This window comes from Charadrius vociferus, unplaced genomic scaffold, assembly GCF_000708025.1.
Source record: "Charadrius vociferus isolate BGI_N301 unplaced genomic scaffold, ASM70802v2 scaffold834, whole genome shotgun sequence".
Lineage (NCBI taxonomy): Eukaryota > Metazoa > Chordata > Aves > Charadriiformes > Charadriidae > Charadrius > Charadrius vociferus.
The window spans coordinates 30,967-42,993 of NW_009648189.1; the positions used below are offsets into that span (position 1 = coordinate 30,967).

General features: G+C 38.6%; 1 protein-coding gene across 1 annotated transcript in view; it reads right to left on the reverse strand.

Annotated features, from left to right (window-relative positions):
* Positions 1–1,201: 1,201 nt before the first annotated feature.
* The window catches only part of LOC104285638 (guanine nucleotide-binding protein G(q) subunit alpha-like), a 55,562-nt gene continuing 44,736 nt past the window's right edge, over positions 1,202–12,027 (reverse strand). Inside the window, exons 2-3 of the mRNA XM_009884106.1 lie at positions 3,158–3,342; positions 1,202–1,207 (exon numbers count right to left, since the gene is read on the reverse strand). Of these exons, the coding sequence (XP_009882408.1) occupies positions 1,202–1,207; positions 3,158–3,342 (191 nt within the window). The remainder of the gene's footprint in view (positions 1,208–3,157; positions 3,343–12,027) is intronic.

Sequence of the window (12,027 nt, forward strand, 5' to 3'; positions counted from 1 at the left end):
ATATCTAATCTAAACCTGCCCTCTTCCAGTTTATAGCCATTCCCCCTCGTCCTCTCACTACATGCCCTAGTAAAAAGTCCTTCCCCAGCTCTCCTGTAGGCCCCCTTTAGGTACTGGAAGGCCGCAATAAGGTCTCCCCAGAGCCTTCTCTTCTCCAGGCTGAACAACCCCAACTCTCTCAGCCTCACCTCATAGGAGAGGTGCACCAGCCCTCTGATCATCTTTGTGGCCCTCCTTGAGAGGTGAATTCATGTAAATATAAATTTCTCCTTTTCAAGAAAAACTTGAGAGGTGAATTTATGTAATTTGACTTCATACCTGATCCTGATGTCTTACTTTTGTTTGTTTGTTACAGTAGATTTGTCTGACTGGGAGGGATCAAAAAAATAAACTTGGACTTGAAGATAATATCAGTAAGATTTTGAACTTTAAAAGCATTTTCCCATACCTGCTTATTTTAATTTTTAAACATTCCCTATAGGAAATAGGCTTAAATACAGAAACAATTTCATCAATGGAACCACTCTTTGAAACTTATAGCAAACTTCTTGGTCTACAATAAGACGTGATTTTATGGTTTCAGTCTCTATATTTTCTTGTAACCCGTTCTGTTACTATCTTACTCACATTAGATATCTTGTTATAAATATTTACGAAGACTCACATGAAATGATGGGCATGGATTAAATTAAGATTTCCTGCCTGCTAACCATTACTGAGTCACAACTTTCTGACAGTCTGCAAGAAGAGGCAACTGTCTTCTGGAAATTATATTGAATAGGAACAATAAGTGGTAAAAGTAGTAGTAGTTCTTCAGTACAGTAGTAGATTTATTTAGTAAAACTTCTGTAACAACAGGAGAGAAAAAATAAAAAGTCAGCCTTCAGCAATATTAGACATGGAAAAGGACAGGGGGACTATATTACCTGGAGCAATGGCTTCTAAGCCACTATGGACAACATCGGGAATGTCAGAAGTTATAAAAACTGAAGTTAATGGTTTTCTTAATTCAGTATTTGAAAGGACTGACAGGAATATAGATACATAGGTCAAATTTCTAAAAAGACAGTTTTTAAAAAGATTTTAAAATATATACATCTATATCTTAATTTTTAAAAATTGAATTTGAATGTCAGTGGTTGCACATGAGTTACTATTGTACATTCAATAAAATTTTGCAGACAGGCAATTCTGAGAATTGTCATTTCTGTAAAAAACAGAAGAAAACAGAAAAAAACATACCTAAGGCTTTTCTATATTTTATAAACTGCTTCATCAAAATTCAAGATGCATATAAAAACTTCACAACTTCTGGTTAAAAAATAACGGAAACACAGTAAAATTTACTCAAAAGGAAACTAAAAGCCAATCCATAACCCACCATTTCCTATGTCACATCCCTCAGAGAAAAGACAACCCTCACCCATTATCTTAAATCTCAGTAGAGCTCATATTGTAGAGTTGACAAGAGAAAGAAGTGTGATGAAAAGTGTGATGAAAGAAGTATGATACAATGCCCTGCCATCAGTTCTGAGACATTACAATGTAAACACTAATATTTACATTTATCAATTGACTTTCACTATTGTGATAATAATTTTTTTGAAGAGCCTAGATTATTATAATTTAGAACACTGCATTTCAGACTGCCTCTAGTGACTATGAAGCCAACACAATGCTGGAAGAACTAACTTCTTTAACTTAAAATATGTCTCTTTCTACATTGAAGATATTAAAATAATCCAGCCTAGATGTCATTTTTTACACTGTACAAAGATCCCAACTACCTACTTAACTGAACTTTTTGAATTTGAGAAAAGGGTCACTTCACTCTCTTTCCTTTAGGCTCAGCCACATAAACATCAGCTTGAGCTGTAGTTTTCTAAGCTATTATGCAAAACAAATACTGTTCTAAAAATAGTCTGTTACTCAAACTTTGAGATATTCTCTCCAGGGACTGAATTTCCTGATATGAGATTCAAATTAATATGAAGTGCCCTTCCTGTGTTTTTTAGGTTGCAAGGCTAATGAGTTTGCTTTCAATCAAGAAAAGAAAAAAAAATGGGGGGGGGGAGGCAAGTTTGCATTTTTTAATTCCCCTGAGTTTTTAAAGGAATTGCATCTAGAACCTGACAACTTTGGCAAGTTTTACTTTACTCCACGCCTAGCCCTATTAGAATTGATGGGAATGCTTCCAAAGTAGTTGAGAGCAAAGATAAAGACTCACTTTCAGTCAAGTTATTTTTATATAGAGAAAGTGAACAGCTCTAATTAGAAAGGTCTGGCCACGTGTATACAGCTATGTCACATCTAATTGATTCACTTCAACTATATAAAAAAAACTATATAAATTCAACACACAATTTGAACAATAAATGTAGAATATATACTTTGTAGTATAATACAAGGAAATAATTTACTGATTGATGATTAAGACTTTCATATACTACAGCAAAGTGACAGTCAATACCAATTCTGAAGAAATATGTGCATTTTACAATCAACTAACTTTTCAAGTCAGCTTGTTAGGAAATTCAGTGCTTTATGTACAGCAAAAACATGGAGCTGAAATACACATGCAAATTTCCTTTTTAATACTAGTTATACCAGTTATACATTTGATTTCAATTTCTGAATGGAAAAAATGGAAAGAAGTTAGGCTAATAAAGGATATAACCTTATAAAATGCTTTAAATGTATTTTCTCTTTCTAAATTTCAATTATATCACTTTCAAAAGAATTTGCTTATTCTAAGGCCTATTTTTCTAATAGTTTTATTTTTTCCCCACATAATATTAATGGAAAACCTTAAGTAGTACTGGTACAAACCAGAAAAATAGCTTAAATTGTGCTCTGGCCAGTACTTGGGTTGGGAAGAAAGGAAAAAAGATAACTAAAGTCACAGGCAAACACCAGCCTGCCCTTTACCCTCTCACTATGACAAACCCTCCCAGACATCTTGTTAAGAACAGCACCTGTGTTGTCAGAGCAGCACAAACGGTAGAGAACTAGAGGCAGGACTGGAAGGAGCCCTTTTCTTCTAAACTTTAGGTAAAATATAACTTGTATGTGATGTATAATTTTTAGAGACCTTCAGTACATTTCCTAAAGATAAAAGAGGAAAGGTTTCAGCTATGGAAATAAACAAAAATCTCACCTTATTATGTTCATACTTGTATGGGATTTTGAGTGTATCCATGGCTCTGATCATGGCCTGCATTGCTGTAAATATATTCTGGTACACCAGTTTTGTAAAGCCCCTTTTGTCTTCATCAGAGTAACCTGATCCATGAATGATTCTCATCTGTTTGATGAATGTGCTTTTGCCACTCTCTCCTGTGCCTACAAGACAAATAAGAAGAATATACTTCAGCCACTGGACACAAACATGACTTTTCTGCACAAAGCAGACAGCTTGTCCAGTGCAGGGCAGAACACTGTCAAGTGGTTATGGTGCTTGCAAGGTGCTTGCTACTAGGACCAGCTCAATATCAAAACAGCAGTAACACAGTAACAACTGAAGCAACACTGAATTAAAACTTATTTTGAAGACAAAATAGAAGTAGAAAAAAAGATAGCAATGAGTTATTAACTAAACTAATATCTAAAACAAAATATATGCTCCAAAGCATCTAGAATATACCACTGTGTATTTAAAATTATAAGCATAAATTTCCATTCCTGAAGGTATAGTTCTCAACAACAACTAACTTTAGGGAATTATTATGAGATGTTCTATCACAAAAATTCATAGAGTAAGAAAAATTTATCTTGCTTGACCAACCTTCAGGACATTATGGTAAGCAACAATATACAACCAATACATAAACTTGTTAGAAAGGCAAATAATATAACAATTACTGTTCTGCAAATTTCAACCCCAGAAATATATAAAATCAGCTTAAATTAAAATTTGGCTCATATTTGTGAACAGAGAGTCATTACTTCCTTTAAATTTCTTTGCATCATTGTACTTTACACAAAGCACAAATAATAACTTATAAATTAACATTCTGAATGACATTCTGAATGTTTAACAATTTTAAGTTAAGACCTGCTTGTTAGGAATTTCGCACAGAATATATCACACAGCATTTTTTCCTTTGGCCCAATTCAGTCTCTCTGTGATTAGGAGAGCTTATCTAAGCAAACAAATCACGTGAATAATTTAAAAGGAGGAAGTGAAATTTAGAACAAACAGCTGCACAGACATATGAATGCAGTATGTTCACCTATCTACTCAGCCCCCTAAGAAATGCAATGCATTTACCTGCATGCAGTGCTTCTTAGCCTTTTAGCCTGGATTTTATTTTGATCATTTTTTACAAAGCTTTCATGCCTCATTCATACTCTAATATTTGGCTCCCAGGATAAAGAAAGCCTTATGCTTTACATGATATTTTAGGTGTTTCAGAGTAGTGTATTTCACAAGCAGTGCAATGTAAGGTTAAAGAATGATGCTGTGCTGGCAACCCTTAAGTACTTCCGAGGTACTACGCTGCAAAAAATCTAACCTGGAATCCTCTAAAAGCTTTTGTCTTTGCTGTGCGTGACTGTTCACTCAACTCCTGCTTAGATTTTTGGCTAACACAACTCATGCTAAGGCCTGATGTATGCTGAAAGCAGCACCATTAGGTGAAAGCCAGAGACCAACGTTGGCAGGACAGGTAGCCAGAAACCACTAAAAGGCTATTATACTATAGCCATTAACACCTGCAAATTGCTGTCTCCTGCAGCCATTATCTTTTGTCTGGCAGTCTCATCAGAATCTGCTAACTTATGAAATGGTACAGACGAAACCTCCAAGCTGGAAGGTATAAAACATTAGCTTACCCCAAAAGCTTTTGAAGTGGATCCAACAGCAGCTGGACTGCTGAGGCTTTCATGCTTCCTGGTGTAACACAGGGGATGCCTGCATCATGATGGAGGAGGAAGGATGAGCACTCTCACTGTCAGCTAGGTAACTAATTCTTTTCTTTTGCTCATAGGTGCATGATATTAAGAGTTATGGGTTATAAATTATGAAACCTTATGACTGGAATGGTGAATAAGTGAATTCACGTGATAGACTAGTCTGGGCAAAAGGGGATTGAGCCCCTGTTTGTTGTGTGTGTTTGTTGTATTTCTCAATGAGCTCATGAAATAAAGTTTAAATCACAGAGTACATTGTCCTGAAAATTGGAGATCCAAGGAGACCATGACACTGTGGACTTTGTTTTGAAACCTTCAGCCTCATCTCCCATGTGTATAAAACAAACTTATAACACAAGTCTTCCTTACACACACATTCCCAGAAAATCAAGCACAATGTTATATACAGACCTATTTTACTTCCTCTGTGGAAACACAAATGGTTGTTATTGCAATGAAACTCCTCCAAAGTTGAAAAGTTAGACTGAGCCTGCTTCTACAATCAGCCTTCACTATGATCCCAACAAAGCACCAAATACACAGACCATCTCTGCAGGATATTGACTGGCCACCAGGATGTAATCTACCAGAGGGGAGAGAACATGTCTTTTCTCAAGAGTTTATAAAATTACAGACCTAGGCAATGCAGAACTACTGCATACTAAAAAAAATGCTTTAGGCTACCCTTAGATCTCAGGTTTTCCCTTTTTCTGAAACCTACACAATGGAGTCACATTCTTAGATATGAAGTGAAATAAAGTACCATATCACACACATTGCTTTAATAATTCTGTAATATTTTCCACTTTTTCCTGCAAGATATATGTCACACATTTAGTACAAAAGTCTGTTCAATATGAACCCATAAAGCACAGAATTGTATATGGTATGCCTTTTTGACATTATTAACTCTTGTTGAAAATTTTGCTTTGATTAATGCCTAAGAAAATCATTTACACCAAATGTCTGTAAATCACTGGAATACAAAGTAACTTCCATTTTTGGTCAACATAATGCTTCTTTAAGAGGGAATCCATATTCCTTCAAAAAATCATAAAATACAAATTTATCCACTGAAATAGTAAAAACATGTTTGTATTATCTACTCTTTTAAAATAAAATAATAATTGAAGCTTGTAATTCTTTTAATTCTTTACTGGGAGTTTAGGTAGCAATCAGAATCACACACAATTGGAAAGAAAATATGCTGATAAAGCCATCTGCATTACATTAGAGAAGATAGTATCTCACATTATTTACACTTTGTGAGCCTATAAAAATTACAATATATAGGCAAACAAAATTAAAATCCAACGAAGAAAGTAAAACCTAAGGAGTCTATATCTTATTCAGCTTTGTGGTTCTTGAATTGGGTGGCACTGTACTCAGGCTTAGTCAGCTTAATGCTGATAATAAACTACTTGGAAATCAGGTATGCTAAAATTTGCAAAGATTATAATTCATTGGTGCCAAATTAAAACTATTTTTACTCCTATCTTCAGCTTTTCTGAAAGCCTGTAAGGGAACACAATTGGATCCAATGTCTTTTTCCATATAGCCATACAAACACACAAAAAAAGTATAATACTACACATACATATATAAAACTGTCATTTCTCTCTGCTTATGTGCTTCCTCGAGTCTATCACTTCTTTGGTCAATGCTCAATAAACCATCCTGTTTCTTCCCACAGACTAATCTTGTGGTTAAGCCAGCAGCAACAGTGAAGAGAATATTTCTAGCCCTCCTTAACTGCATGGAGTGTCACATGTCCTGCACTTGGGTCACAACAACCCCATGCAATGCTACAAGCTTGGGGAAGAGTGGCTGGAAAGCTTTCTGGTGGAAAAGGACCTCGAGGTGTTGGTTGACTGCCAGCTGACTATGACCAGCAGTGTGCCCAGGTGGCCAAGAAGGCAAACAGCACCCTGGCTTGTATCAGTAATAGTGTGGCCAACAGGACTAGGACTAGCAGATTGTCCCCCTGTACTCGACACTGGTGAGGCCACACCTCAAATACTGTGTTCAGTTTTGGGCTTCTCACTACAAGACATTGAGGTGCTGGAGTGTGTCCAGAGAAGGACAATAAAACTGGTGAAGGATTTAGAGCACGTCTCATGAGAAGCAGCTGAGGGAACTGGGGTTGTTTAGCCTGGAGAAAAAGGAGGCTCAGGGGAGACCTTACTGCTCTCTACAACCACCTGAAAGGAGGTTGTATAGAGGCAGGTGTCAGTCTCTTTTCCCAAGTAACAAGTGATAGGACAAGAGAAAATGGCCTCAAGTTATGCCAGGCGAGGTTTAGACTGGATATTAGGAAAAATTTCTTCACCAAAGGTATTGTCAAGCATTGGAACAGGCTGCCCAGGGAAGTGGTGGAATCACCATCCCTGGAGGTATTTAAAAGATGTGTAGATGTGGTGCTTAGGGACATGATTTAGTGGTGGACTTGGCAGTGTTAGTTTAACAGTTGGACTCGATGATCATAAGGGTCTTTTTCAACCTAAATTATTCTATGATTCTACATACCGGGGCAAAGTGTGAAAAGTAGTCCTGTTGAAAAAGGAAATGATGGAAAATTTCCAGCACAGAATGCACTTAAATAGAATAAAAGAATATGAATTATAGATCTAATAAAATTTATGGGATTGCGCAGAAATTATTAGGAAGTGAATATGGTCATCTTCAGCACAATATACAGGAACTTTTGAAATCTTCACATTAATAGCTTCTCTTAGATTGTTATGTTCAAGGGGAAGAAAGTCTATATTTTTATACTGTTATTAACAAGAAAAGCACACAGAAAGAAAATTTCAAGTATTTTTTTAAACTATGAAATCAAATATTTCTGGAAAAAAAAAATCCTCTTTAGGTGAAAAGAAAGCTGCTTTGTAGTGGCAGAACACCAAATACATGCATGTGTCCAGGGATTTGCTCAGACTTCCCCAACAACTAGAATAACTGGGAAGAAAACAAGCAACGCTAACAACTACAACAAAACAAGGAAAAGTTGTGAATAATGAATCTCCAAGGTGAGATAAGCAAAGCTGTAATGATTACAGCATTATTCCTGGTGGAGAGTGGGGTTTAAAATTATTACAGAAATGAAATTCTTCAAACCTTGATTTCACTATTTTTATATATTTTTGACCTTTTAAAGTCCCATGATTGGCATTATGAGAAGATCAAAACATTGGCTGATATCGCACTCATAGCAGAGCCAAGAAGGTAGTCAAGTTGCTTAAATGCAACACAAACATCATGCACAATTTATTGTATTACTACTATTTTTCCTCATGCACATCCTGCAAAAATGAAACTACAAAATGGTAAAACAGAATATGCTTTGAATCACAAAATATCCTGAGTTGGAAGGGACCCATGAGGATCATAGAGTCCAACTCCTGACTCCACACAGGTCAACCTAAACGTTAAACCATATCTCTAAGAGCATTGTCCAAACACTTCTTGAACACCAACAGGCTTGGGGCTATGACCACTTCCCTGGGGAGCCTGTTCCAGTGCTTGACCACCCTCTCATGAAGAGCTATTTCCTAATATCTAATCTGAACTTCCTCTGATGCAGCTTTAAGCCATTCCCTCACGTCCTGTCACCAGACACCACAGAGAAGAGATCAGCACCTCCCCTTCCTTGAGGAAGCTGTAGACAGCAATGAGGTCACCCCTCAGTCTCCTCTTCTCTAAGCTGAGCAAACCTAGGTATGCTCAGTCGCTCTTCATAAGTTATGCCCTCAAGGCTTTTCACCAACTTTGTTGCCCTCCTTTGGACACATTCTAATAGTTTGATGTCCTTCTTATATTGTGGAGCCCAAAACTGCACACAAGGTGAGGCCACGCCAATTCTGAGTATAGTGGGACAATCACTTCTTTCAACAGGTTAGCTATTCTGTGCTTAATGCACCCCAAGACACAGTCGATGCTTTTGGCCGCCAGGTCACACTGTTGACTCATATTGAGCTAACCATCAAACAAAACCCCCAGATCCCTTTCTTCAGGGCTGCACTCCAGCCTCTTGTCCCCCAATCTATACGTACATCCAGGATTACACCATCCCAGGAGCAGAATCTGGCATTTATTCTTGTTAAATTTCACACGGCTGGTGATTGCCAAATGCTCTAATCTATCAAGATCTCTCTGTAAGACCTCTCTACCCTCAAGGGAATCAATGGCTCCTCCTAATTTGTCCTGTCACCTCCCTCCAGCCCCAGTGACTAACAATTTTCTCCACTGAATGAAATTTCAGTCATTATAACTGAAAAAGATGCGTCTGGATCTCTTGATGTTTTCTAGTATTATACGTAAATATCATGTACAAAAACATATCTAGGAAACAAAAAAACCCCACATTTACCACACAAATAAAGCTTTATACTTTGTACATTCTGCTTTCATGAACTGTAGATAAAAAATTTGGTGCTTGATTTTCCAATTAATATTTTAAATAAGTACTGTAATATCTGGAAAGTATACTTGATATACATTTGTATACAACAGAAATGCAGATTAAAACCCGGTATGTTATATAATTCATTAATTTTAAATAATGTGTTAAAAACTGAAGTGCAAAAACATAAAAGTACACTTTCCAAAGGGGGATGTGTTGGTAATATTTAACATATTTAACATTTGTAAGTTCTATTTTGACAGCTTAACATTAACTTTTCACCTACCACTTTTAAGAGCCTCCATCCAGGAAATCAAAGGATACTACAGAGCATTTTGTTTCTTAAAATGTATAAATGCTTTCAAAATGAATTGTTTTATCATACCAAAGCCAGCATAAACACCTCTTTACTGAAAACAGAAGTCATAGGAATAGTTATACTTCTGTTACAGTGCAATATTTATGATAAGCAGCAGTTCTAATATTATTAAATATCACTATCTTAAATGAGAGACTAAGAATATCAAGTGCTTCCAAGTGCTTTCATGCTTTTTCCCCTCAAAAAAGATTTGCCACTGTTTGCAGAACAGATATTCACTCAAATTCTAGGTTTTAGCCTAGATATCATTGAGCATTCCATCTGAAAAGAATAATTACTTTTCTTTATAACAACCTGTCATGGTTTGGCCTCAGCCAGCAACAAAGAACCACACAGTCGGTCACACAACTCCCACAGCCGTGGAAAAAGGAATCGTCAGGGCAAAACTCGTGGGTTAAAAGAATGCAATTTAACAGAACAGCACAAGGAAAAGATGAAAACGCGATTACAGTACCACCACAATGTGCACCGACCCAGACCCGAACCGCCACAACCCACCCCCTAGTGGCAATTCCTCTCCTCGCCCAGCTAGCTCTTCTTATAGCCCGGGCATGGGTCAGGTGGTATGGAATACCTGCCCCCTGCCGGCTCCTGGGGAAATTAACCCCATCCCTGCTGGAACCAGGACATTATCCACCCCTTATTCCATACCATCTGTGTCATGCCCAGATCTTACAGTTCCCATAGTCTGTGGGCCATACCTCCAACGTGTCCGTTGAACTCACTTAAAACGTCCATTGCACTCACTTAAAATGTCCATTAAACTCACTTAGTCCATGACTGTAGGCTCCATCTGTGAGAACAGTCTCTCAGGTCACATGAGATGGTGTGTGGTGCTGGACGGGTGTATGCTGATGCAGTCTATGCCCATGGTCCGAGATGGAAGATGTTGATCTCAAGGGGGTTGTTGGATGCCAGCTGCTGAGGCTGGTATACCTGACGCAGTTCATGCCGTTTACTTAGTCTCATCAAAGTCCATCTGTCATTGATCTAGGTGATCCTTCTTTGACAGCACTAATAGCCATCATAATAATGATAACATACAACAGCAAAGTTATTTAACATTATAAAATTCTATTCATTGGCTATTCTCACCCAGAATCAGATCCCCATGAGGCACACATCGGACCTCCCCATCTTCTCGCATCACCCACCAAGTGCATCCGGGTCCTTGTGCAAAAGCAATCCCACGAATGGGTTTGCCTTTGCCTGAGGCAGGACTAACCCAAACTGTCTTCCCTAACATATTCTTCATATGCACTACGGGGACTTTATCCCCTTCTACTGCACGTGGATGTTTTGATTGGGCAGGGCCAGCTCGATTGGCAGATCCCCTAGTGTTAACTAACCAGGTGGCTTTTGCTAAATGTACATCCCAATGTTTGAAAGTCCCACCACCCATGGCTCTCAGTGTAGTCTTTAGCAGTCCATTGTATCTTTCTATCTTCCCCGAGGCTGGTGCGTGATAGGGAATGTGATATACCCACTCAATGCCATGCTCTTTGGCCCAGGTATCTATAAGGCTGTTTCGGAAATGAGTCCCATTGTCTGACTCAATTCGTTCTGGGGTGCCATGCCTCCATAAGACTTGCTTTTCAAGGCCCAGGATAGTGTTTCGGGCAGTGGCATGGGGCACAGGGTATGTTTCCAACCACCCAGTGGTTGCTTCCACCATTGTGAGCACGTGGCGCTTGCCTTGGCGGGTCTGTGGGAGTGTGATATAATCAATCTGCCAGGCCTCCCCATATTTATATTTTAGCCATCGTCCTCCATACCAAAGAGGCTTTAACCGCTTGGCTTGCTTAATTGCAGCACACGTTTCACATTCGTGGATAACCTGTGCGATAGTGTCCATGGTCAAGTCCACCCCTCGGTCACGAGCCCATCTGTATGTCGCATCTCTCCCTTGATGGCCTGAAGCATCGGGGGCCCACCGAGCTAGGAATAGTGCCCCCTTATCCTGCCAGTCCAGATCCACCTCAGCCACTTCAATTTTGGCAGCCTGATCTACCTGTTGGTTGTTTTGATGTTCCTCAGTGGACCGATGCTTGGGTATGTGGGCATCTACATGACGCACTTTCACAACCAGATTCTCTATCCGAGCAGCAATATTCTGCCACAGTTCAGCAGCCCAGATGGGCTTCCCTCTGCGCTGCCAGTTGCTCTGCTTCCACTGCTGTAACCACCCCCACAGAGCATTTGCCACCATCCAGGAATCAGTATAGAGGTAAAGTACTGGCCATTGCTCTCGCTCAGCAATATCCAAAGCCAGCTGGATGGCTTTTACCTCTGCAAACTGGCTTGATTCACCTTGTCCTTCAGTGGCTTCTGCAAC